The 26,517-nt window shown below is 51.1% G+C and overlaps 1 protein-coding gene and 1 pseudogene across 1 annotated transcript; one reads left to right on the plus strand and one right to left on the minus strand.

Moving 5' to 3' along the window:
- Positions 1-4,478: 4,478 nt before the first annotated feature.
- On the minus strand, positions 4,479-26,407 carry ABCD1 (ATP binding cassette subfamily D member 1). The gene is made up of 10 exons (XM_037150917.2): positions 25,101-26,407; positions 22,076-22,256; positions 13,255-13,397; positions 12,988-13,162; positions 12,278-12,372; positions 9,526-9,671; positions 8,892-9,037; positions 6,338-6,422; positions 5,964-6,089; positions 4,479-5,770 (listed from the first exon to the last, which is right to left on the minus strand). Exons 1-10 carry the CDS (start codon positions 26,016-26,018, stop codon positions 5,563-5,565), a joined length of 2,223 nt encoding a protein of 740 aa, XP_037006812.1. The 5' UTR covers positions 26,019-26,407; the 3' UTR covers positions 4,479-5,562.
- LOC119053396 (transmembrane protein 126A-like) lies at positions 17,781-18,377 on the plus strand (annotated as a pseudogene).
- Positions 26,408-26,517: the final 110 nt, after the last annotated feature.

Below are 26,517 nucleotides of genomic sequence, written 5' to 3' on the forward strand. Positions count from 1 at the left end.
GGATGATGCCCAACCCACTGAACCACACCAGCCAGAGCAATTATTAGCATAAAATCTTTTGGTTTTATTTCATTATTATAAAATTTGATAGGTCAAAACCTGGTGATATTGCTTAATATTCAGCTATTTTTGACCTATAAAATGGCATTTTTATCTTATTCGACCTAATACATACAAAACAGTATGTAGCACTTATATGAATGGTTTAGAGAATGGTGATAAAGTGCTACACATACGTCCCTACTGGCAGTGGTACAGCATTTCCAATGCCTCTGAAGCCCCCATGTACCCTCTTCCTCCCTTAACAGAGGCAATCATTATCCTTTCCTTGCTTTTCTTTATACTTGTTCCAAATATGAATTATCTCTAAATGATATATCATTTAGTTTTGTATTTGAACTTTACATAAATGGAATTATACTAGATGTATTTTTTGTAACTTGTTGCTTTCTTTCCACATTATATTTTTCACATCCATCCAAGTTGATGCATATAGCTGTAGTTTATTCACTCTTATTGCCAGATAATGTTCCATTGTATGACTAATATAGTTCATTTATTCTCCTATTAATAGACATATGGGTTCTCTCTGGCTCTTGCCTATTGTAAACAATGCTGTTATGAATGGTTTATACATGTAATCTGGTATATTTGTGGAAGACCTTCTCTAAGGTGTGCCCAGGAGTGACATTGTTAGGTTATAAATATGCATGTCTTCAACTCTACTACAGAATGCCAAATTGTTTTCCAACATGGTCGTACCATTTTATATCTCCCTGCCCCCACCTCATAGTGTGTGAGTTCCTGCTACTCCATAGCACTGCTAACATTTGGTATTGTCAGACTCTTTAAATTTCTGTTAACTAGTAAAAATAAAAGAATACTTCACTCTGGCTTTAATTTGCATTTCCACAGACCTTCTGTTTTAACTCCCCAGAGAGTAAAGTTTGGCCTTCTGCACAAGGTGGGTCGAAGATGTGAGCATCTGGCAGTTCATATATGTATATATCATTACATAATATATAATGTACACACACACACACACATATATGATGTAGAAGGGTTTTTTAACACTTTGTGGGATTTTTAGAAGCTTTTAATGCAGACTTTTAGTCGATCCTCCTGTTCCACCACACCCACCATATATTCACAGTTTTTTTTTCTGAGATATCTGGTGCTCCAGTTCTTGTGCAAACCCAGCCCCTGCTGCTGGCTGCCTCCCACCACTGTTTTAAAAGATTGTCCTAGTCATCTATCCTCTACTAGCACCCTAAATTTTCTTGGTAGGTACTCCTCTCATTTTCTTTGGTAAATTTATTCCTTTTTACATTGGTCACCCTCTTACTGTCACTTTCAAGGTATTTGAGAAGCAAGGACCACACAGGTGTTCAAGCTCCCATGCTTAGCCCAAAGTTTCCCATTATGTTTGAAATGGTTGTTGGGAAAATGCTTTTCCTTCTGAACATTGTTTATTTGCGTATTCTCTCCTTTCATTCATTTTTTTTAAGATTCTATTTATTTATTTTTAGACAGAGGGGAAGAGGAGAAGGAAGTGGAGGGAAACATCCATGTGTGGTTGCCTCTCATGTGGCCCCTACTGGGGACCTGGCCCATAACCCAGGCATGTACCCTGACTGGGAATTGAACCAGCGACCCTTTGGTTTGCAGGCCAGCACTCAATCCACTGAGCCACACCAGCCAAGTCTCTCCTTTCACTCTTGCCAGAGACTTACCTATTCGATTAATTTCAAAGAATCTATGTTCGGTTTTATTGATCTTTGTGTTTTCCATTTCATTAATTTCTGCTCTCTCTGTGATTTCCTTCCTTTGACTTTTTAAAAAATTGATTATAGAGAGAGGGAGGGTGGGGAGAGAGAGATCTATTTGTTGTTCCACTTATTTATGCATTCATTGGTTGATTCTTATATGTGCCCTGACCAGGGATTGAACACACAAATTTGGTGTATCTAATGATGATGATGCTCTAATGAACTGAGCTACCAGACCAGGGCCTTCTTTTTACTTCCTTTAGGTTTATTTTACTATGGTTTTTCTAATTTCCTGAGTTGGTGCTCATCTCATTCATTTGAAGGTTATACAGTTCTTCGTAAGTATCACTTGAGCTATATTCCATAAGTTTTCACATAATTTTTGTCATTGTTGTTCAGTTCTGTTTTTAGATTTCCACTATAATTCTTCTTGGACCAACCATTTGGCAGTGTATTTGTAAATTTAAATTTGCAAACATTTGGGAGAACTTAATTTTAGTTTTATTAATGATAAATATGATTTTATTCTATCGCAGCTTGGGTACAATGATCTGTACAATACCAATTCTTTGAGTATTTGTTGACATTTGTTTTGTGGCCTAGGACATGGTGAGTTATACTAAACATTTGAGGTGAACTTGATAACAATACGTAGCCTCTAGTTTTGGAATGCCCATTAATCAAGCTTGTTCATTTCCCCCTCCATATTCTTACTAGTTTTGTCTACTTGAACTGCCCATTGTAGTGAGAGGTGGTATAATTTACTGTGGTGAATTTACTGATTTATTAATTTTTCCTTTTATTGCTACTTTTTCGTTTGATATACATTTGAGGCTCTGTCATTGGGTGCACACACATTCAGAATGGTTGATGCCCCAAATGAATTATTTCTTTAATCATTATGCAGCAACCTCTTTCACTCCTAATAATGATTTTTGCCCTGAGGTCTATATTGTCTTATATTAATTTCTCTTCACTAACTTCCTTTGGGTTGGTATTTGCTGGTTTGTCTCTTTCCATACCTATCAATTAGGGGTTGGTGGCAGACCACAGAACCTCTAGCTACTTAAGCATTTTTTTTCTGGAAAAAAGAAAGGATTTATGATCAGGTAGGGATGACTTACACAATCTTGGGAAGAGATGGAGGAACGACTCCACAACTTCCCACCTTTCCATTTACTGCCTCTCCTATAATCGGGAACAAATCTTAACCTTGACATCTGTATAAAATGCAGTCTATCTCCCCCCATCCCACAACTGCCATGAGCCCAAGCCTCCTTTTCCCAGGCTGTCTATGCAGATCTTCAACCAGCAGCTGCCTCTGTGCTAGCCTGATGCCCCTTCAGAATATCTCCAGGCTGGAGTTCATCCAAGCTGCAAACTCCCCTGGCCACTGCCTACTCATTATTTCCCAGGGGGCTGCAGGCTGAGGCCCAGCAAGTGCTAACTGGGTGACAGCTTGTCTCCTGCCCGACCCTCCTTCAGTGAAGGGAGCCATCACCCACCAGGCCAAGATGAACCCAAGGGTCATCTGGACTTTACTCCCTCCCTCCCCCAGTGACTGACCACCCCCCAGGCCTGTTGATTTTCTTGTAATGTCTCTCTAATCCGTCAGAGATTTCAGGCCTCAGCACATCTCATCTGGGCCGTTTTAGGTGCTGTGTTCACTCACCTATCCCCCTCCCCCCCTCCGCACTCTATTACTCATTAATCTGCACTCTATCGTCAAGCAATCAGTCTATCATTGATCATCTATGTTTTGAGGTGAAACTCACATTGCACAAAATTAACCTGTTTAAAGCACCCAATTCAGCGCCATTTAGTGCAACCATCACCTCTATCATTCCAGAACATTTTCATCATCCCGAAAGGAGATCTGGTCCCCATTAGCAGTCATTCTCCATTGCCCGTCTCCCCGGCCCCTGGCCCCCACTGACCTCCTTTCTGTTTCTGTGGATTTGCTTATTCTGGACATTTCAGAGGAATGGATTCATACATGTCTTTTGTAATTGGCTCCTTCCGCTCAGTCAGCATCATGTTTTTTTTCAGTTCACCCACATTATAGCAGGGTCAGAACTTCATCCTTTCATAGTGGTGCGCCTCCTTCCAAACAGCTCTTCACACAGCCTGCTTTAAGTGCAACTCCATGTGGTTTCCATCCTGCTGAAGAGTCTTCAATAGCTTCTTGTTACCTCTGGAATGAGTTCAAGATCCTTAGGGTGGCCCTGGCCCCTACCTTCCCCTGCACTCAGCATCAATATCCTGCATCTTGCTTCCCATTTACTCCTGGTCCTTTGCATAAGCATTTCCTCCTTCTAGAAGATCCAGAAGTGATTCTTCCCCGCTGCCTCTTGCTAGGCTGGGTCAGGACATTTCCTTTTCCATGTTCCCTCAGTCAGCCCACTTTGCAGCTCACTGGGTTTCCCATACTGTCTCTCTGGAAGCTCCTCATGCAGAGACGCAGCATTGGTCCTCTCCTCCCCACCCCAGCACTGGTTCTGGGCTTGGTCCAGAGTCCTATTTGGGCTCAGCAATATTTTCGTGAGATGCTGCTGCTGAATCCTCCTCCTCACCAGCTACAGAATGTGCTGAGCTGGCCCTTCAGGTGGAGGGTGGGGACTGAAATTATTCCTCCCCTCCCAGGCACAGTGCTTCCCATCCCTGTGTCACCCCCACACCACTGCAGACAAAGAGGCCAGGAGGCAAGAACACACTTTCCATGGGAGGTTTTTACTGAGGGACTGAGGGAGGCTCCCCAGCCCGAGGGCTGAGCCTTCCCTTCCCCGAAAGGCACACAGCGGCAGTGGGGTCTCCCTCTTGGGCAGGAGCTAGCTTTGCAGAGACAGCTTCCCTGGCTGACCCCTCTTTGGCACTGAGCTGGGAACGCTGGTGCCCACACTCCTGGCAGCACAGCGTCCATCTACCCTTCTGGCTGGCCTGGGCCCCCCTGGTGGCAGCTGGCAGTGTAGGCTGGTGGGGTGACAGGCTGGCTGGGGCTGGCTCAGACGCTGGGTCACCTGTGGAAAGACCACAGCCTGGGCTGCCTCCCCTGCTAGTGGGGTCTTCATATTGGCAATTGAGAAGGCTACAAACAGGGATCCAATAAATTAGCTTGTAGGGACCGAGAGGGAAGGGGACTACATTCTTATTATCGCTTATTAAAAAATGCTGTGCAATTCCTTCTCCAGAGAGCTCTTCGGAACAACTGGAGGGGAGGAGTGTGGACAAGGCCCCAGTCCGGCCACGGGCCCTGTTTGGCCATTTCTATGGTAGGAAGGGCATCCAGTGGGACGGGAGCCTTGGTGGCCACTTGGGTGGTGGCAATGGAAGGATGGACCACAAGGTCTCTGAGGGACTGAAAAGGAGGAAATAAGGGGGGGACTTCAGTCTCAGGAGGTCAGTATCCCACAAGTGCCGAGGCTCAGTACAAACTGTCTGATGGTGTGAGCTGGGGCTTCCCTCCTATATCCCTCTTACCCTCCCCAAAGAAATGAAAGGACTCAACTACCCTGCCCAGGTCACAGTTACAATGGGGCAGGGTCAGGCTGGGCAGCAGGGTAGGACCTTCCATGTCTGCTTTCTTGAGGGCTGGGGCATGAGGGTCGGGCACACCCTTTCGCTGGCAGTCCTCTAGGCAGGGTGGGCCTATGGCACGGAGGCCTGGGAGGAGGGAAAGTCATGCGGGGGGGGGCTGTGGTAGGGCTGGGCAGAGGGGGGGGGCACTGCTGTTTCCTTCATATGATCCAAGGGCTCGGGGAGGGGCAGGGGCTGAGGGCCCAGAGCCACAGCCCCGTCAGGTGGCAGCACCCTGCAGGACCTTGGGGCCTTGGCCCAGGATCTGGCAGAGCTCCTGTAGACGCCGCTGCATCTTGGGAATGCCTGCCAGTTGCTGCTCAAGCCGCTGCTTCTCCTCAGTCAAGCTCAGGCGGGTGGCTGAGTCCAGCTTCTCCAACTTCCAGCCGCCCTCCCCATCGAACTGCAGCAAGTGTGTGTGGTATTTCCTGGGCCAGGAAAGGGACAGGGACAGAGCTGCAGAGGCTGTTCATCAGGGGATGCATGCCAGGCCTCCCAGGGTCCTCTGTCCCTGTGATGGTGGTGCCATTTCCTTCCCAGGTGCAAAGCCACAAAGGTGTAGAATACAGGAAGGGCACTCCCTCCCCACCCCGATTCCAGGCAGGAAGGGAGGGCACCTACCACAGGGAGGGCCGGTGGGTGATGGAAAGCAGAGCGATGCCTGCATCCTTGGCCGCCTGGAAGATCTTGCCTTCCACGTCGATGCTTACAGCGCTGGTACATTCATCCAGGAGGGCGTACTTGGGCCTTGAGAGTAGGGACCAAGTGGACAAGGCTGTGGACCCTCCATTGCTGTTGCCCTGGTCTGGCCCCCACGCCCCCCTGCCCTGTGTGGCCCAGTCTCTGCTGGGGCCCAGATGGGGCCTCCTAATGGTACCGCCTTCCCCCGGAGGAGGCCCCAGGGAGCATGCATGCTGAGCTGCCGTGTTGTCTCTGCCTCTGCCTCGGAGAACCAGTGCCTGAGGGGGCCCTAGCACCCTGGACAGCCCACTCACTTGTGGTAGAACATGCGGGCCATGCCGATTCTCTGCTTCTCACCCCCTGACAGAACATCCTTCCAGTCACATACGGCCTCCCAACCTAGGCAGGGAACAAGAGGATTCTTTTTAGTTCAACAAGGGCCCAGGGGCACTGGGCACGATGGGCATGGTGGGTGGGGGCTATGGAACAAGTGACAGTGGAAGACGGCAGCGCATCTGACTCTGGAGAAGGTCAACTGCTGGCTACATGTGCTATGGGTACTTGTCTGACTGTAGGTGACAGTTTAATAGTCAAAAAGAAGTTGAGACCAGAATTGTATCTCCTCCGGAAGAAGATAAAGTGGGAGCCCTAACTTCCAGGACTTCAGAAGGTGACTGTATTTGGAGAAATGGTCTTTGCAGAGGTGATCAAGTTAAAGTGAGGTCACTAGTGTGGGTCCTGATCCAATATAATGGGTGTCCTTATTAGAAGGGGAAATTTGCCCTGGCTGGTGTGGCTCAGTGGGTTGAGTGCTGACCTGCGAACCCAAGGGTCGCTGGTTCATTTCCCAGTCAGGGCACATGCCTGGGTTGTAGGCCAGGTCCCCAGGAGAGGGCGTGCAGGAGGCAACCAATTGATGTTTTTCTCCCTCCCTTCCCCACTCTCTAAAAATAAATGAATAAAATCTTTAAAAAGGTAAAAAAAATAAAAATAAAAAGGGGAAATTTGGACACAAAGATATACATAGAGGAAAGATGATGTGAAGAGACACAGGGAAAAGAAGACGCAAGGAGGGAGACCTGGGACAGATTTTCCCTCGTAGCCCACGGAAGGAGCCAAGCTTGCCTACATGTTGATCTTGGACTTTTGGATTTCAGAGCTGGGGGTTAATACATTTCTGTTGTTTAAGCTGCTCGGTCTGCAGTTTGTTGTTACAGCAGCCACAGCAAACTCATACGGGACCTGACAGGGTACCAGTGAAGAGCCAGCCCCAGGAAGGCTGGAGTGGTCTCTCCAGAAGGCCTCTCACCCATAGTCACCAGGCCTTTGCATCACTGCTCTGTGCCAGACCCTTGGCAAGGCTCAGGCAGCTGTTTGAATGAGCAGGTATGTGGATGATTCACCAGAAATGGCTCCTTACCTCCTGCCACTCTGCTTTCCCATAGGACTAGAAATTTTCATAAAGTGCATGGTACCCTCAAAAAAGACTATACTCCCTAGCTTGTCTTAAGGTATATAACTACGTGACTGAATCCTGGCAAGTGGGGTTTAAGTGTTATATATGTGGCAGCTTCTGGAATTTTCTTTGAAAGAAAGATGGCATACTCTTTGCTCCTTCCCTTCACTTCCTCCATCCTATGGTCTGGGATATGATCTGATGGCCGGAACAGCCATCTTGGACCATGAGGTGACTTTGGGAACAGAGGTCACACAGAGTAGGGCCACCAGCTGTGGCCCACCTTCCTTGGGGCTTTTATGTCACAGTGGGATAAACTTGCGAGTGATTTGAGCCACTGTGTGTGTGGGGGGTTCTGTTATTCACAAATGAACTCAATGCTAATAGGTTGTGATGGTCACCCTCAGTGTCCCCAGGCACTCAGGGGTGCCTGGAGGACAGGAGGGGTGCACATCCACGGGGAGGGTGGCTGGAGCAGAAGAGGTCGGGCCAGGCCAGGAGGAAGTTGGGGATGAAGCCTTTGCATGACCGTGACTGTGGCAACCAGGACTCCACTGCCTGCAGCCCTCTTGCAGTGCAGGCTGCAACACCTGGGAAGAGCCTGCAGCAGTGATTTCACTTAATGCTGGTGCTGAGGGAGGGACTGGTACCTGTCCCCTTCTACAGGTGGCGGGAGGCTCAAGAGGCGAGGTATTTGCTCCAAGTCCAGCTGCCCCTAAATGGCAGAGGTAGTAGGCGGAACCCTGCCACCCGGATTTCACTGAGAAACTCTGCTCAGCCCTGCCCTAGGTTCTGCCCTCTCCTTCTCACCTCCGGGCCCAGCAGGCTTTCACAGACAAACTAGGTAAGCCCGTGACCAGTGCCTTCTCTTGCCACTAGCCTGTCCCTTCCTCCTCTTCCTTCCATGGGATGACACCTCCCAGGCTCAAGGCAGAGATCTGGTGTCCCTTTCACCTTTGCTCCTGCCTCTCACCCTCCAGGCCAGCTGTACTGACAGCTTGTGCTCACTCCTCCTTGGCTGCCCTGCCATGCCTACCTGAGGTCGGTCCTCTTGGTGAAATTCGAAAATAACATGTAATCTTCCTTGCCTGGAGCCTTCCAAGGGCTTCCTTCCCTGTTAGGGCCCTCCGTCCCCTCTACCTGCTCCCCCAGCTCCAGAGCCTGTGGTGAGCATCTCAGCTGACTATGTCCCCTGCCTGTGATCCTGGCCTCCCATCCCTAGCACAGTCAGGCCGCCTGAGCCACCTGCTTCCTGTCAGTCCTCCCTGTTAGGCGGGGACTCTTGGGGCACCTGGCACATCAACCTCCTGGATGTTGGGGGCCCAGAGGGAGGAGGGGCTAGGGTGGTAGCAGGTTGTTGGATGGATGGCTCACTCAGTTAGTGCTGAGAAGTGAGATGTCCCACCCCCTACCTCCTTCCCGCTGCAGGATGTGGTTCAGGTGCACGATGTCCAGAATGGCTTCCAGGTGCTGCTCGGAATAGCCCTTCCTTCGCATATCCTTCACTGAGTCAGGGTAGATCACCTGGTCGCGCAAGGAGCCGACAGACATGTAGGGCCTGTAGGAAAGCTGCATGTCCACCAAAGGAAGGGCTGGCCCTGCCGACGCCCTGTGCCATGAGCCCTGGCTGCCAGAGGACGGGGCAGCTCGAAGCCCTCGGGCCCCTGCCACAAAGTGCTCCAGGCAATGCTCACACCTGCCTATGCACACCAGACCCACACACTCATTCTGTATGCACAGGCATGCACGCATGCACACAGACACATGTTCACATGCACACATACTCACAGCATATACAGACACACGCCTCCCCCTCAGTGCGTAGCCTCACGCATGGATATCAAACAGTTGTAAAGTCACCAGGTGAGGGGGCACAGGAGGGGGCAGGTGGAAGTTCCATAGCCCCTCTGATTCTGGGGGCAGCATCTTGCTGCCCTCTCCTGAGGCCCCAAGTTCTGCCGTTTCCTACCTGTCAGGTTCCACAGGTTGGAAGGGGCAGGGGCAGAGCTAGGGGCCCTGGTTCCCTCTCTGTCTTGTCTCACTCACCTCTGAGGGATGTAGAACATGCGCTGGGGTGGGGGCTTGTAGAGCACGCCACTATACGTGGGCCAGAGCCCGCCAAGGATCCGGAAGAGAGAACTCTTGCCACAGCCATTGGGGCCTGTGATAAGCAGGTGCATGCCATCTTCCACCTGTGGAGGCAGTGCTGTGTTGTACCGGGGGTGGGTGGGTGAGGGCCTCCTTCCTCTTACTTGTGGCCTTCCTGACAGCTACCTACACCCAGGTGCACACTGGGGCTGGTGGGTAGGCTCTCCTGGTCTCTTGGTAAGGGACAGAAAGGTCTGAGCAATGAGGTCCAACATTCAGAGCCATAACTGAACGTGTGTTTTAGCCCCCGGCCTGTCCCTTAAGGCCCCAGCACACACCACAGAGTATGGGGCCAGCAGGAGGAGGGCCTGTTCTGTCACAGCTGTATGGTCAGCATCACCCTCCATCCCACTTCACTGCCAACACAGGTTGTTTGGTCTCCCCAGCAGAACTGCTTTCCCTTTAGGAACTGCCCTCTCACCGCCCCAGGCTCAGCCTCAAGGGCCTCAGGCTCTTCGACCGGCAGATCACAGGATATCTACTGGTTGGTGGAAAAAGTGTGGGAAGGATGGGGTCAGAGGGCAGGGACACTGCTATCCTCAGGCCGCCTACAAGCTTCTGAAGCCCTTGGAAGACCTGCCAGGGACGCCCACATGACCAGTTCCCTGGCTTACCTTGGTCAGCATTAGAGGTTGAACTGTGTCCCCCCGCCAAATTCATGTGTTGGAGTCCTAACCCCCAGGACCTCAGCATGTGACCTTATTTCGAAATAGCCTTTGCAGATGTAATTAATTCAATTTAGATGAGGTCCTCCTGGAGTATGATGACCCCTAATCCAAAGTGACTGGTGTCCTTATTTATAAAAAGGGGACATTTGGACACAGAACTATGAACACAGGGAGAACACAATGTGAAGACAGGGGCCGGGATTGAAGTGAAGCCAAGAGATGCCAGTGATGGCCAGCAACCACCAGAAGCTGGGATGGCCTGGAGTGGATTCTCCCTCACTGCTCTTAGGTGACACCCTGGTCTGGACTTCTAGCCTCCAGCACTGGGAGACACTCTGCTTCCATCGTTTGAGCCCCTTGCTTTGTGGTCCTTTGTTAGACTATCAACTCCCTTCGGTGGGGCCTGGGGCTCCCTCTGTCCGGGTGTGTGGGGGCTTCTCTGATGACAGGCCCTGGGAGAGCTGTCTCGGCTCTTAGCCGGCGCCATGGGTGCCTGCCTTGTCTCCTTCCCTGTGTCTCTCCCACTGTGCTTCTCACCTCACCATCTGGCCTATCACGCCGGGGAACTGCTCCCCTTCCCCAGCATCTCCCAGTCCCACAGCCTAGCTCTACCGCCAGCTCTGCCAGGCCAGAACACTCACTCAGCCCCCCATCCCCGCTCTTCCATCCTAGTCACCCCCTCCTGGCCTGGCCTTGCTTCCTACCCACCTAAGTAAGCCCCTGCTCACCAGGGTTTCCCAGCCTGCCTGGAAATTATTCACCTTGGAGAAACTGGCCATTGGTGACTTCCCCTACATCCCAAGAGTGACCACTGCTAGGGACCATGGGGATCACACCATTGTCCTGTGCAGCTCGAGGACATGTGCCCAGCCTCCAAGTGGCTCTCAGGGGCCATCTAAGCAGATCAAGGAAAGAAGCCCCAGGCACGGCCCCTCTGTTCACCTCTTCCACTTACTCCCTGCCCGGCCATGGCTCTTGCTGACCTGTCTTCTCTGCCACTCCACTGCCTTTTCTCTGCCTGCCCTCTGTGAGAAGCCTTCTTCACCATGCTATCCATCCATTTGAAAGCTCCTGGATGAAGCTTCATCTGACCTCTGCTTCCTCCAGGGATGGCGAATACCCTTCCTATGGCCCCTGCTGGACCCTGCGTAGCTATCTAACTGGAGACCTAGGTAACACTTTAGGGTCCCCTACCGTGGGACCTCCCAGAGGGCAGGGGGCTCCCTGATTTACCTCTGGGCTCCAGTGTCCAGCCTGGAGCTAAGAAAATACTGGCTGAATAAGTAAATGAATGAATGAACAAGTGACTCTCTTATTTCTTTCCCACCCTCCCCCCCCCCAGTCTCCCCTCTATTCCATCACTCTGCAATCAGAGCCCCGGTTGGGGATGCAGGTGACTGGTGGGTGTCAGCCGCCGGGGCTTCCTTCCCACAGGTGGCCTGTGTAGTGGCTGAGAGCCCTCCTGGGGGCCAGACTGCACCCAGCATGCACACCCGCACTGGAGTCTTCTTAAAGTAGCTGGGTGGGACCTCAAGCCCATGTCAGTGAAGGGCAGTCTCTTCCACCACAGTTGGACTTGAACCAGGGTCCCCATGCTATGGGTTTCTGCGGGGCTGGGGCGGGGTAGGGGTGGGGCTGGTGACCATAGGGCCAGGAATCCTCGAGTGACCTTTGGCCAGTCCTGGTAATCTCACGTCTCTTTTATCAGTTCTCTTCGCATTGCCTCACAACTCACAGGCAGAGACATGCTGGCCTTTCAGCTTGATCTTAGCTCACTTGCCACGTAGATCTTGGACAATGGCTGCTGACAAGGCCAGCCTCCACGGGCTAGCCGGATTGGATGCCAAGGAAATAGACTTTGGAGATGTAATTAGTTCAGTTTGGATGGGGTCTTCCTGGAGTATGATGACCCCTAATCCAAAGCGACTGGGGTCCTTATTTATAAAAAAGGGGACGTTTGGACACAGAGCCACTCAACCTACCCTGATGTTAAGGCTGGCCACCACCACCTCTCCCGTGGGTGTGATGATGGGGATGTTGTCACAAATAATCCCCTGCTCTACATCCACCACTTGGCCTGGAGAGAGAACACAAGGAAGGAAGGGAAGGAGCAGCAGCGCTCCCTTTACCTTCTAGTAGGTTCCATATCCCCACCTCCCCCAACAGCATGCCAGTATGTGGTCCAAGGTCCCTTGGGAGTATAGTGGGTCTTTCTACAAGCAGACTCCTTCCCCCACTATCTGGTGGTATGTTCTGGTTGGGGAGGGGCAAAGCCACGTATATGGCTCCTGGTATCCAAAGCATGGAGTCCCCTCCTGCTCTGAAGCCCTCTCTTCCTGGCACCATTTTAGCGGTGGTTCAAACACTATGGCCCCCCTTCCACAGCATCCTGGCTCCTACTGTAGCCTTTAACTTTCTCTTGCTGCCTGTATAGGCAAGTGACTCCCTCCACTCAGGGATCCTTCTTTTGCAAAGAGAAATTCCCACCAGGGCACCTGGAAGGAACTGGGAAGTGAGTAGGTTGGCCAGCAGCGACTACTCTGGGAAGGAAGGCCGTGGGAGCCACAACTTGCCCGGGAAGCCTTCTCTAGGGACACAGTGCAAAGATCCCGCCTTCTGGGTGGCACTGGAAAGTACCAACAGTGGCAAGACAGGGACCAGTGGGGCTTCTCTAGAGGGAGGGTGCCCTTACCTCGGATCTGCAGGGGGCCCTCCACACGGACACCAGACCTGACCACAGCTCCAGACCCTGCCTGAGCATCCTTTGGCTCTAGCTCCCCAGGCCTCTTGAAACGGCAGTGCTGGACATCTTCAAATACCTGGAACATCTCATGTACCCGGGCTGTGTAGCCAGCCAGCTCTGTCACCTGTGGGAAGGGTGACCCTGGCTTAATCCCTGCCATCTGGGAGTGGGATGGAGGGCACGGCAGGGGTGGATTCGTGGGGGTGGGCAGAGTACCTCCTTGTAGGATGACATGATCCGCTCAATGGCATCCGCAGCAGCTGTGAGGAGGTTTCGGGCAATGGTGAAGGCCTCTGTGCGCTCACTCACCAGCTCTTCCTCCTTCATCTCCAAGGCTGCCTTCTTCACAGCCTCTGAATCTGTCGAGCACAGGGGAGAGGAGGGGAGGGGAGGGGAGGGGAGGGGAGGGGAGGGGAGGGGAGGGGAGGATGGAAAATTAAAACTGACCCACTAGGGGAAAGATGAGTCTCTCCAGCAAATGGTGCTGGAACAAATGGGTATCCACATGCAAAAGAATGGCTCCTACCTCACACCACACACAAAAATTAATTCAAAGGGGAGCACTGACCTGCATTCAAGGGCTAAGACTACAAAACTCTTAGAGAAGGCAAGGGTAAATCTTCATGACCTGGGATTAGATAAGGCTCCTTAACTATGACATGAAAAACACGAGCGACAAAATAAAACGGATAAATGATCTTCACCAAAATTTAAAACTTTGGGGCACCAAAGTAAACCATCAAGAAAGTGAAAAGACAACTTACGGATTAGGAGAAAACACCTGGAAATCATATTATCTGATAAGCGTCTAGTTTCCCGAATATATAAAGAACTTTTTAACTTTTTTTTTCCCTCAATCCTTACCCAAGGACATGTTTATCAATTCTATAGAGAGAGGAAGGGAGAGAAACATCCACGGGAGAGAGAAACGTTGATCAGTTGCCTCCCGTATGCGCCCTGACCTGGGATCAAATCTGCAACCCAGGCATGTGCCCTGACTGGGAATCAAACCTGCAGCCTTTTTGGTATACAGGATGATGCTTCAACCAACTGAGACACCCAGGCAGAGCATAAAGGACTTTTTAAATTCAACAACAAGTGACAAACGACCCAATTAAACAATGGGCAGAATATCTTCATAGACATTTTTATTGGATATCTAAGATATACAAATGACTAATAAGCTCATGAAAAGATGTTCAGCATCACTAGTCATCAGGGAAATGCAAATCAAAATCACAATGAGATACAACCTCACACCCACTAGGAGGACTATAATTAAAGAGATAACAAGTGTTGATGAGGAACTGAAGAAATTGGACTCCTCAAACACTGCTGGTGGGGATGTAAAATGGTCCAGCCTCTGGGGAAAACAGTTTGACAGTTTCTCAGAAAGTTAAACAGTTACCACATGACCCAGCAATTCCACCCCTAGATGCACAGCTGGGAGAAACAAAGTACATGTCCGTGCAGAAATTTGCACACAAGTGATCATAGCACCATTTTCATAACAGCCAAAAAGTGCAAACAGCCCAAATGTCCATCAGTGAATGAACAGATAAAGAAATCGAGGCACACATAAACAATGGACTATTATTCAGTCGCTAAAAGGAAGGAAGCACTGATTGATTCATCCTACATGGGTGAACCTTGAAAACATTCTCCGGAGTGAAAGAAGCCAGACACAAAGGGCCACGTGTTGTATGACTCCATTTATAGGAGGTGTCCAGAAGAAGCAAGTGCATAGTGATGCAAATTAGTGGGTGACAGGAGCTGGGGGTGGAGTGGGGAGTGACTGCTAATGGGTCCAGGCTTTCTTTCTAGGATGATGACAACGTTCTGGACTTGAGCTGGTGATAGTTGCACAACTTTGTGAATATATTCCAAACCACTGAACTGAATACTTTAAAAGGCTGAATTATATGTTATGTTAATTACATCTCAATAACGCAGATAAAAAAATGAGCCGCTCAGCATTGGCCTTTTTTGGCACACCCAGCTTCTTCTCCCTAGACTGGCCTTGCGCTGTGTCCTGTACTATTCACAGCGTCCCCTCTGGGGCCACACCTGCACCTCATCCTCTGACACGCAGAACTGTTGCACCCCTAAGCCTATCTCCTTTCCGACCTGTGCCACAGCCTCCATTTCCCCGTCAGCTCCCCCTGTGACATCCATGAAAATAGCTATCCTAGGTGTCCCAACTTCTCCTTGGAGCCTACTCCTGTCTTGATTTGCTTTGCTGTCTGAGTCTAGACCCCGTGGTTGTTCACTTCAACCTTCTCTTGTCCATGGCCTTGACTTCCTTGACCCTTGGAAAACCCAGAGGGCCAGGGCTTTTACACAAGGAATGTTCCAGAAGTGGCAATGAGGAGCAAGGGGAATGCTGACTCTGAGGGTACTGGATATAGGTGAGTGAGCAGTGACCACCGGGACTATCCAGGGGAAGCCAGGTCTCCTGAGGCCGAAGTAGTAGGAAGGGCTCTGTCTAAGGGCATATGTCGATCAGAGGGGGAAGCCTCAGGGGTATGGTGATAGCCGTGGGGCAGGAAGTCCTCTCGGGGCAGGTGGTCTCCAGAGCAGCAAGGATACAATGCGGGGTAGAAAGGGGATGCGATGGCTGGCTAGTGCACTTCACATCACCTTCTGGGGCCTGGCCTAGGTATCCAGGGAACTGGGTGGGGGAGAGGGTCATTAATCCTGTCAGTCTCAGGTCCTGGGCCTTCTTTCCCACTGTGTCCCCAGGGACACAGCCCACAATAGGAAGGGGGACACAAGCTCTCATCCCAGGATGTCTTGAGAGCTAGATAGCGACTGCATATAAAATGAAAGGTTCTGCAGGTGACCGGGGCGTCCTGGCAACAGCTGGCACCTCGCTGGACACAGAATAAACTGCCCTTGGGCAGCTAAGACCAGGACTCCAGAATAGGACATACAGCAGCTGTTCCCGGCAAGGCCACCCCTCCCCCGGGTCCTCCAGCTTTGCAGGGCCAGCAGGCAAATAGCGCAAAGGTATCTTAACCTTCCCCAGTTGATAAGTGCCTGCATCTTCCCACTGGCCCCCAGTGATCTCACCCTCTTCGAAGCACCTGGAGCAGAGACAAAAGTCCCTGCCCTCGCTGACCTCTCAGTCTAAAAATGCACAGACACTATAAACCAGAGAGATAAATGGAATAGATAGGGTGTTCCGTGCTTGGGAGAGCAGAGAGGTGGAGAAGGGGAAGAGAGAGGTAGGGTGATGGGCAGGGCAGGCCTCATCTAGAGGGTGCCTGTGAGCAAAAGTCTGATAGAAAGAGGGTGGGATCTCAGAGGAAAAGGCATTCCTGGCAGTGGGGGCAGCATGTGCAAAGTCTCTGAGTTAAAAGCCTGCCTAGTGTTCTGGGGGTATAACAGGAGGCCATATGAGGACGATCACTTAGTAAGTTATATAGTATCTACTCACTGGGGTGTACACCTGCAACTAATGTAACATCGTACGTCAACTGTAATTGAAAAATAAAAAGCGATTACAAAAATAACAAGGAGGCTGGTAAGAAGGAAGTGGAATGAGCAAGGGAGAGAGGAGAATTTCACATTTTCACCGGTAACTGACTATAAAAGCTATGAGGCTGGGGACAGGAGCTCATGTTTCTTAAATCACCCATGAAATCTGGCACCTCAGAGGATCCAGAGAGTCCTAGGCCTTCAGAGGAGGGAGAGGCCTCAGGCACTAGGCAGGCTGAGCTGTACCGAGTGCTAGGAGCAGAGGGAAGTGCCTGCAGGCATTTGTTCACAGAATCCATAGGTCTGTCTCCTCATAGGTCTGTCCCCACACGCTCTAGGCCAGGTGTGCTGACTGGGTCTGGCGCCTGTGTCTAAATCAGGGCCACTCTTTTTGTACGTCCATTGGCGGAATGTAACCATCCTCCTCCAATCAGATCCTTCCTTTTGGGGGTCACCCAGAGAGGGGCAGACAGCTGAGGATATGGAAGCCCCAAAGTAGAGCTGCCAATAGGGAGAGAATCAGACAGACTTCTAAAACAAGTCAGGTTCTCTCTATACATAACTGAAAACCCTCTTACTACCAAACTGCATAAAGTAGAACACCTTTGAAAACAGAGCTGCTCTTGCAGGAAAGCAAGGCAAATTTCCAGGAGCCCACAGAGAAGCCAGCAACCAGGCACACCAGCAAAGTCCCTAGAGGCTGAGGAGACAGGTCGTATAGCCAGAGCTCCAGGTGCAGGGAACAAAAGGTCACTTCTAAGAATTGGTAATTATGTGTCTGGGGTTCAAGTGAATACTACGTCCAAGATCAAGATCAGGAACCCCTCCTTCTCAAACTGAGAAGTGAACATGAAAATGGCCTCCAAGGGGCTAATTACCTAGAGTGCTTGGCCAAAACAAAAGCCAGTATGCACTGGGGCATTGCACCCTCCTGTTAGGCCGATTCGGTGCCCAAGACAGTCTGGTTGCGAAACCCACAAGGAAAGAATTCACCATGGGTGAAGACTGGCAGATGGAAGATCAAGCTGGCTCAGACCCCCAAGAATTCAGAGAGCCCAACAGCAGAACAGAGGCTGTGGAATAAGTATGATTCATATGACACACAGCAGACAAGGAATAGTCAAAAGAGGAGAAAATCAGATACCTGCCAAAACAATTTGAAATTTCTATTTGAAAATGAAAATTTCTATCTGAAAGAGAATCAGATAGAAGTTGAAATAGCCACTGAAATTTTTTACGAATTCAGGGAGGAGAGCATAAGACTCAAGATGGAAAATCATGAACCCGTTGATACTGCCAAGGAAAAACAAAGTTTTGATATCATAAGCAGAAAAATGAATCAACTTCCAGAAGCAGAAAGGACTCTACTTGAACATGGATCAACATATATTGGACGTAATGCTGTTCTCTGCGGCCTAACAGCAAAGTCTTTTTTGGCGCATCTTAAATGTGACATGGGCTCGTATAGTTGCTGGTTTATCAATGGTAGTGATCCCATCTTTGACATCAGACGTATCTTATAAGGGTTTTGTAAGTTTACCATTGAATACAGGTGATCTGAATTGTGAAACCTGCACCATAACACGAGGTGGATTGGTGGGACTTTGTGTTTGGTGGTCTGTACCGTTTTCTTTGCTATACCTGTGAATGGTGGCCCAGCCACCAGGTATGCCTCAGCCCTGCTACCAGAGAAAGGAAACATCTTAATCTACTGGATCAGAATTTCTAAGCCTATCTTTAGAAAGATGTTATTTGTTATTTTGCTCCAGACTGGATTTGCAGTGCACCTTGGTTCTAGACAATATAAACTATTTATAAAGCCTCTCCGGATACCTGAATACAGCCTAGGAATTCAGTGATTGTTAGGCAAATGTGTACACAAAAACAAAACTGTAAAAATAAACAAAAATTTTAAATAAAAAATTAAGAAATATTCAAATTAGACTTAGCTGAAGAGAAAACTGGTGAATGAGTAAGCATGAGGACCTGAAGAAATCTCCCAGGAGTCAGCACAGATGGGGAAATAGTGAAAAGAGTGGAAGAGCCACAGAGGAGTGAGTGAGACGTCCAGCAGGAGTTCCAGAAGGAATGAGTGAAAGAACAAGAGTGAGTCAATATTTGAAAAAATAACAGCTGAGAATTTTTCTGAGCGATTCACAAATTTGTATATTTGAAGGCCATACAAGTTTCAGGCAGAATAAACACAAAACCCACCAGTTAACACTTCCAGGTGAAACAGGAGAATACCAGAGAAAGAAAAGTCTAAAGGCAGGACTTCCAGCCAAGATGGATGCATAGGTAGATAGATTTTTGCGTCCTTATACAACCAAAAGGACAACAACAAATTTAAAAACAAAAACCAACCAGAAATGCCAGAAAATCGAACTGTATGCAACTCCGACAACCAAGGAGTTAAAGAAGAAACACTGATTCAGACAGGTATGAGGGGTGGAATCGGGCACCGGGGGCAGAAAGGACTTGTGGCAAGGCAGCAGCTGGAGGACCAGGGTGGGCAAGGAGGCGGCTGGCAGAGCAGGCGGTCCCACATTTGCGTGCGGATAAACCAGGAGCAACAACTGGAGAGTGAGACAGACTGTGCAACCCAGGGTTCTAGTGCAGGGAAATAAAGCCTCAAAACCTTTGACTGAAAATCCTGTGGGTGTTCTGGTGGCAGGAGAAACTCCCAGACTCACAAGAGAGTTCATTGGAGAGACCTACAGGGTCCCAGAAAGTACACAAAATCACCCACCGGGAATCAGCACCGGAAGGGCCCAATTTGCTTGTGGGAAGTGAGGGAAGTGAGTGAAAGCTGGTTGAGTGCCACGGAAGCCACATTCCTCTCAGACCCTTCCCCCACATACAGCACCACAACGCAGTGACATGGGTTGCCCTGCCCTGGTGAATACCTAAGGCTCCACCACTTACTAGATAACAGGCATGCTGAGACAAAGAAATATGGCCCAAATGAAAGAACAAATCAAAGCTCTAGAAAAAATGCAACTAAGTGACTAGAAGATAGGCAACCTATCAGATGCTGAGTTCAAAACACTGGTAATCAGGATGCTTGCAACGATGGTTGGGTATGGTTGCAAAATAGAGAAAAAAGTGAAGGAAAATGTACAAGGCACCAACAGTGACGGGAAGGAAACTGAGACTCAAATCAACGATTTGGAGCAGAAGGAAGACATAAACTTTCAACCAGAGCAGAATGAAGAAAGAAGAATTCAAAAGAATGAGGAGAGGCTTAGGAACCTCCAGGACATCTTTAAATGTTCCAACATCCAAATTATAGGGGTACCAGAAGGGGAAGAGGAAGAGCAACAAGTGGAAAACTTATTTGAACAATTAATAAAGGAGAACTTTCCCAATCTGGCAAAAGAAATAGCCTTCCAGGAAGTCCAGGAAGCTCAGCGTGTCCCAAAGAAGTTGGACCCAAGAACACATGCACAAAGGCATATCATAATTACATCACCCAAGATGATAGATTAGGAGAGAACCTTAAAAGCAGCAGGAGAAAAGGAGACAGTTACTACAAAGGAGTTCCCATAAGACTGTTAGCCGATTTCTCAAAAGAAACCTTACAGGCAAAAAGGGGCTGGAAAGAAGTATTCCAAGTCATGAAAGGCAAGGACCTACATCCAAGATGTCTCTATCCAGCAAAGCTTTCATTTAGAATGGAAGGGCAGATAAAGGGCTTCCCAGATAAGCTCAGTTAAAGGAGTTCATCATCACCAAGCCCTTATTATATGAAATGGTTAAAGGGACTCATCTAAGAAAAAGAAGAGGATCAAAAATATGAACAGTAAAATGACAACAAACTCAGAGCTATCAAAAACCAAACCCTAAAAAAAGAACAAAACCAAAAATGAACCAAGCAAACAACTAGAACAGGAACAGAATCAGAGAAATGGAGATCACATGGAGGGTTATCAGTGCAGAGGGGGAGAGGAAGAATACAGGAAAAGGTACAGGGAATAGAGTACATAAATGGTAGGTACAAAATAAACGGGGGGGGGGGGTTAAGAATAGTATGGGAAATGGAGAAGCCAAAGAACTTTTACGTGTGACCCATGGACATGAACTAAGGGGGGGTTAATGCTGGTAGGATGTGGGGTACAGGGCAGAGGGGACTAAAGGGGAGAAAAAAAGGGGACAACTATAATAGCATATTATAAATAAAATATATATAAAAAAAGGGAAAAAAAGGAAAAGTCTAAAAGTAACCAGAGAGACAATCAAGGCTGCTGAGGGGAGTTTGCTTATAACAGATTTTCCAGCAGAGACAATGGAATACTGTCAGAGGGCTGACAACAAATGACCTGCACTCCCACATCCAACTACATTTTAGTTCAGGAAAAAAGGGTAAAATGAAGACATTTTAAGTAAACAGAATAATTGTGAAGCACCCAGGATGAAAGCTTTGCAGAAAGAACTGCTGAAAGATGTATTATCTGGAGGGACATAACTAGGCTGCAGGAAAGGACTGGTGAGCAGGGAAATCGGTAAACATGGGGATGAATTTAAACATGCACTGGCTTGATAAAGCAATAGCCAAGTATGAAAACACAGGATAGCAAAGGTGACACTGGGCTATACCAACGCATCAGCTGGGGCTGGTCCTCGTGTTAAAGTGTCCTAAGGGCTGGGAGGAGGAGGAACCATGGATTAACCTAGACTAGCAATTTCAACCTTCTTCCTCTCATGGCACGAATAAACTAATTACAAAAATTCTGTCGCACACCAAAAAAACCACATTTTTTTCCTGATCTGACAAAAAAATCTGGTATAACTTTGACTCATTCACACTGGATGGCTATGGTTGTATTGGCTATTGTCATCTTTTTTACTTGACAGTCTAAGGGAAAAGAAGTCAGTGCCCCTGACTAAGTAGTCAGGTACTGGGTGTTTTAAAGATCCTTGCGGCACACCAGCACCAGGGTACCCCGCCACACAGGTAGAAAACCGCTGACCTAGACTGCTCTCAGTGAGCACGCAAGTTAACCTTTGAAAGGGCAACCTTGAAAAGACTGCAAAGACAATGAATATGTTGCGAGCCAGTAGAGGAATGAAATGGGAATCCTGATGATCTAATCACTATAGTAACAGGCGGAACAGGCTTCCCAATCCTCCCAGGCCATAGGGCAGAAGTCTGTAGCCTCTGCAACCTACAGGAATGTTTGAGGCCCGGAAAAGCCAAGGCCTGGGGATAAAGGGGCTTGCTCAAGGTACTTTCTCATCCTCCCACCTTAGAGTCACAGCTGGGCTAAGGACAGGCACAGCTGGGTGATGGGACATGTGGTGTTCCTGAGTTGAAGTCCCTGAGCTCGGCTGAATGGCACCAAGAGTGTGAGATGCCGTAAAGGGGAGACTCACACAGAGTGGAAGGCAGTGAGGGAGAGTGAGCTGTGGTGATTTCTAGGAAGCCAGCTGGGCCTCAAGGCCTCAGCAATGGAAGGGGCAGATGGGCCAGCCGAGCGTCGGGCCCTCTGGAGCTGAGCATCCAGTGGGACAGGAGGACAGGGCCCTGCCCCTGTCCCCTGGGAGTGTTGACTCTTACCTGATTCTGAGTAGCCCGTGGCGGTGATTATGGGGACGGCCACCATGAGCAGGCCTGAGGCGCTCCACACGTACTTCATGAGGAATTGCTCCAACATGACATACCACAGGCGCTCCAGCAAGATGAGGTTGATTTGTGAAGCCAGGGCCTTATAGGAGTGCTGCAGCAGGGCCAGCTCCACCTGCCAAGGAGAGGTGACAGAGACAGCCTGAGAGGCCTTGTGGTAACTAACGTGGGGGCAAAGCAAGAGGCCCCAAGCGCCAAACCTACTCGTGCCATGCCATCTGATGGCCAGGATGAGGTTGAGAGATGGGGGTTATGACTGGGCCACATTTACAGTGGACAGGTCTCAAACTCGGGGTCAGGGGCAGTATGGAATTGTCTGAAGTCATGGCACTGAGGTACAGGGGTGGTGAAGAAGGAACTCATTCTGGTCCCTTGTTTCCACTACCTCTGTTGTTGGGAAGCTCACCATGCCCTCTCTTTGCCCTGGCAGCTTCTGAACATTGGCCAAGGGCAGCCACCTTGCTGGTTTCTTTGGACAACTGCTGGGGGCCTAACACGAACTCAGTAAAGGGCAGTGCAGGAAAGCAAAAGTACTTCATTCTGAAGAACTTGGTTCAACCAACAGTCTACTTGGGCCCTGCCTCCTGTTACCTTCCCCAGGGATCCTCTGGGTAAGAAACTTCCACTGCATTCTCCCACTGACACTTGCAGGGCATGCTCCCGAACCAGCCTAATGGGCAGCCCCCTGTGCCTGAGCCTGGCTCTCGCCTCCTTGGGCCGCTGACTCCAGTGAGATGCACCTCCCCTCCTCCGTCCTGCATTGGCCATCACCTGCCATCTCAGAATGGGCACAGGCTTGGAGAAAAGAGAGCAGGAAAGAGAGTGGGAGAGAAAGAGGCTCTCCCATGGCAGCAGCATCCAGATAGGCAGAGGGGCTGGAGGCGTCAGGAAGTGGTCACAGCAAGGTCATGGATTTCTTGGCTCACTGCAGGAGCATGCATTCCAGCTCTGCCTTCCCACCTTGGACTGACAACAGCTGCCCAGGCTGGCACCATTTCCTTTGCCAATTGCTTTTGCACCTGACTCTCCTCTTGATGCTCACCCCGTGCCACCCCACCCGTGCGCTCATTTTCATTGTATATAGGACACTACCGAAGCCCAGAGAGGCAGTGACCTGCCCAAGCTCACACAGCCTGAAGGGAGCAAGAGGTGTGGAACTTGGACCACACTGGCAGAACCATCAGGAGAACCAGATTTTTATAAATGATGCTTTGGTGCTTTGACTTATGAAGAAAGGTTTACCTTACTCTGAAGCCAACATGAGGTTGTGTGTATGTACGTGTCTAAATAATCGAAATCTCAGTTTGAACAGAATACTCTGCTGTCTGTCTGCCAGCCAGCCAGTCACTTCTGCCCTAACCTGTTAGTCTGAGCCTAGGCCAGTGTCCACTGGGACACCAGCCAGTGGGACTGAGGTGAGCTACATGCCTGCACAGTGAGGAAAATCAACCCACCCATGGGGGTCTGTCATCCCATGCTGCTTTCTAGCCCTTTGGCCAAGGCCTAAAGAGACAGACTGTGGATGCACACAGCCCGCCACACTGAACCCTCCTGGTGAACATAATACGTCCTGAAGTTAGCCCAGAGGAATTGCTTCAAAGAGCCAGTGATCTCTCTTCTGCTCTCACCATAACAGGTCCTCCGCATCCTGTGGTTCTGCCTCAAACCCAATCTCCTGTTCCTGAAGCGAGCACGCCTCCTCTGAGCACCCTGGCAATCCTGACTTGTGCTGGGAGTTGGCAGGAGTGCCGGCTGAGGCTGACAATGTAGCTGCGGGTAATGTGCCAAGCGCCTCACCCAAGGCCACGGCTGCCTGCCAAGGCCCTGCAGCCCGGCGTGCGTGAGAGGAGGAGAGGGGGTTGCAGCTGCAGACCAGCAGCTTTTCTCCTAATCTGGAGTCCAATGAGCAACCAGTAAGACAAGGTCCAGGGACAAGAGGCCACCTGACCCACGGAGGACACACAGGCCTTCAGGAGGTGGAGACCATTGCACCCCTCCCCCGGAGAAGTACTCAGAACTGAAACTAAAGTTGCAGGGAGTGAAGGAGCGGGCTGAAGACAGCTGCAACCTCAGGCACGAGGAAGGGGAGGGGCCGGGGCGAGATAAAGGGAGCAGTGGCCTGGAGTAACCTTCTCCAGCACCAAGGTCTGAGCCTTGGCTGCCCCAGCCCCCTCCCCCATCACTCCCCATCCCCGCCCCAGACCCCTGGGGAGCTGAGCCCTGGGACCCAGGCGGAAGGACAGCCTCAAGGGGGCCGGAGGAGTGGGGGTGGGTAGGATGGCCGCTGGGCGGGCAGGAAGTGCCTCCCAACAAGGTGGCGCCCGGGGCCCAGCTTCCCGGGCTCAGGTCCTCAGGGAGGCAGCCTTACCAGCAGCCCTGCTGGCCCTCAAGCTCAGGCAGAGAAGCCATTGACCCAGAGTGCTGAGTGCTGCCACTGCTGCGGCCGCCGCGCTGGGTGCTGCTTGTTAACCTCCGCTTGGGCTGAGTCATAGCCATAATGCCTGCCTGGCCAGCCAGCTCGGCTGGACGCCGGCCTTCAAAGGGCCCTGGGGCCCAGGAGGAGCCGGGCAGCAGGCCACATCCCACTCCCTGCTCCCAGACAGCAGGAGCCTCCTTCCAGCTGACTGCAGGAATGGGGTGAGCCAGGAGCTCTAGCATCCGAAACCGCTAGGATCCTCAGCTCCAAGGCCAGGCAGCCTTACCGAGGAGAGGAAGCAGAAGTGGCCTGGAGCATTCGGGCAGCCGGCCCATGGCGGTCCCCACCCAGCCTTCCTGCTTCTCCATTTCTGTGCCTAAGTCTGGGCTGCCCAAGGCCCTGGCTGTCCCCAGCCTCCCTCTCCTGTGGCCTGCTCACGCCTCTGGCACCAATCCCAGCCAGCCCTGGGCTTTCCCCACCATTCAGTTGCCTGTTCCTGGGCTACAAGCTTTCCTTTATGCTCAACACCTCAACCTGCCCCACCTCATGGCCCCCATAGAAGGCAATCTCCTCTGAGTTGGCCACCACACGAGAGTGCATGTAGCGCAGCTCCCCCTTCCGCCGTGCCTCCTCTGCCACCAGCTCCCCAAACTTGGGTGAGAAGGCTCGAAGAACGTTAGCTGTGAGAAACACCACAAGGCCAGCAATGGCCGAGGGCCAGGCCGTGCCAGCCCCACGGGAGCGGGCCGTTCGAAGAAGGGTGTAGGCAGTCACAGCCACATCCAGGAGTGGCTTGGTCAGGTTGGAGTAGAGGTGGGCCACAGAGGCAGCAAAGGCCACCACATCCTCCGTCAGGGACTGGTCAGGGTTGCGAAGCCGCCCGTCCATGTTGCTGACTCGGTAGTAGGTCTGCTGGGAGAAATAGAGGCTGTAGGCATGGGCCACTAGACGGCTTCGGAAAGAGAGGGCCAGTTGGCCCTCCAGGTAGCGGATGGCACTGTTGATGAAGGTGGCTGGGAGGGCGATGAGGAGCCACTGCAGAAGCTGCCAACCAAAGGCCTGAGGGTCCTTGCGCACGATGCAGCGGGCCAGCCTTCCATCCAGGCGGGCCACATACACTGACAGGAAAGTCCGGCTCACCAGGGCAGCTGAGTGCAGCGCCAGCAGCCCAGTCTCCCGGCACAGGATCCTGGGGAAGAGCAGCCGTAGGAGCCACAAGAGTCGCTGCAAGAACACTCGGTTCACACCCGCCTTGGCCGCTGTGGCCGAAGTAGCCCCAGTAGCCCCAGAGGCATCCTGGGTGGACTCCCCTGCAGGCACTTGAGGGCTTCTGGCCGGAGCCAGGCACTGCCGCACCAGGGGGTAGATTTTGTGGGCTCCATAGGCCGTGAGGGCCAGGACCACAGCTGTGCGCTTCAACGTGGTCACCCGCGAAGGCCGGGGGGTAGAGAGCACCGGCATATCACTTGGGCTGGATGCACAGGGCTGGGACGGGTATCTCCAGCCAGCAGTCGAGGCAGGTGGCTGGAAGGGTTGTTGCTCTGACCCAGCTCGTTGTCTAGGCAACTGGAAACCTTGTAGTGGTCCCTGAGACTGTTGCTCTAGGCCACTGGGCCGGTGCCGGGGCCCCTGGTGCGGTGGGCTCAGGTCCCTCCAGTGTCACGATCTCTTCAGGCAGTGGAGGTAGAAGAACTTAGCAGTCTCCTAGCCCCTGAGGTCAGAACCTCGAGAGGGCTCGGGCAGACAGGTCGTCTCTTCTTCTCCACCTCCTCCTCCTACCCTGGTGGCACCCCTCCCCGGGGCACCAGGCGCCTCCGTCCTCTCCACAGCCTTGCTGAAGCGACAGTGACTCCGCCACCCGCCCAGAATCCCCACCCACCCACCCCTCCCCAGGGGCGAGTCGGTGGAAGGGGAGGAGGCGGAGGAGGGGCGGGAGGCGGAACCCAGGCGCACCGCGCCC

The sequence above is a fragment of the Artibeus jamaicensis genome, unplaced genomic scaffold (genome assembly GCF_021234435.1).
Source record: "Artibeus jamaicensis isolate MK-2021 breed Jamaican fruit bat unplaced genomic scaffold, CSHL_Jam_final contig_1417, whole genome shotgun sequence".
Lineage (NCBI taxonomy): Eukaryota > Metazoa > Chordata > Mammalia > Chiroptera > Phyllostomidae > Artibeus > Artibeus jamaicensis.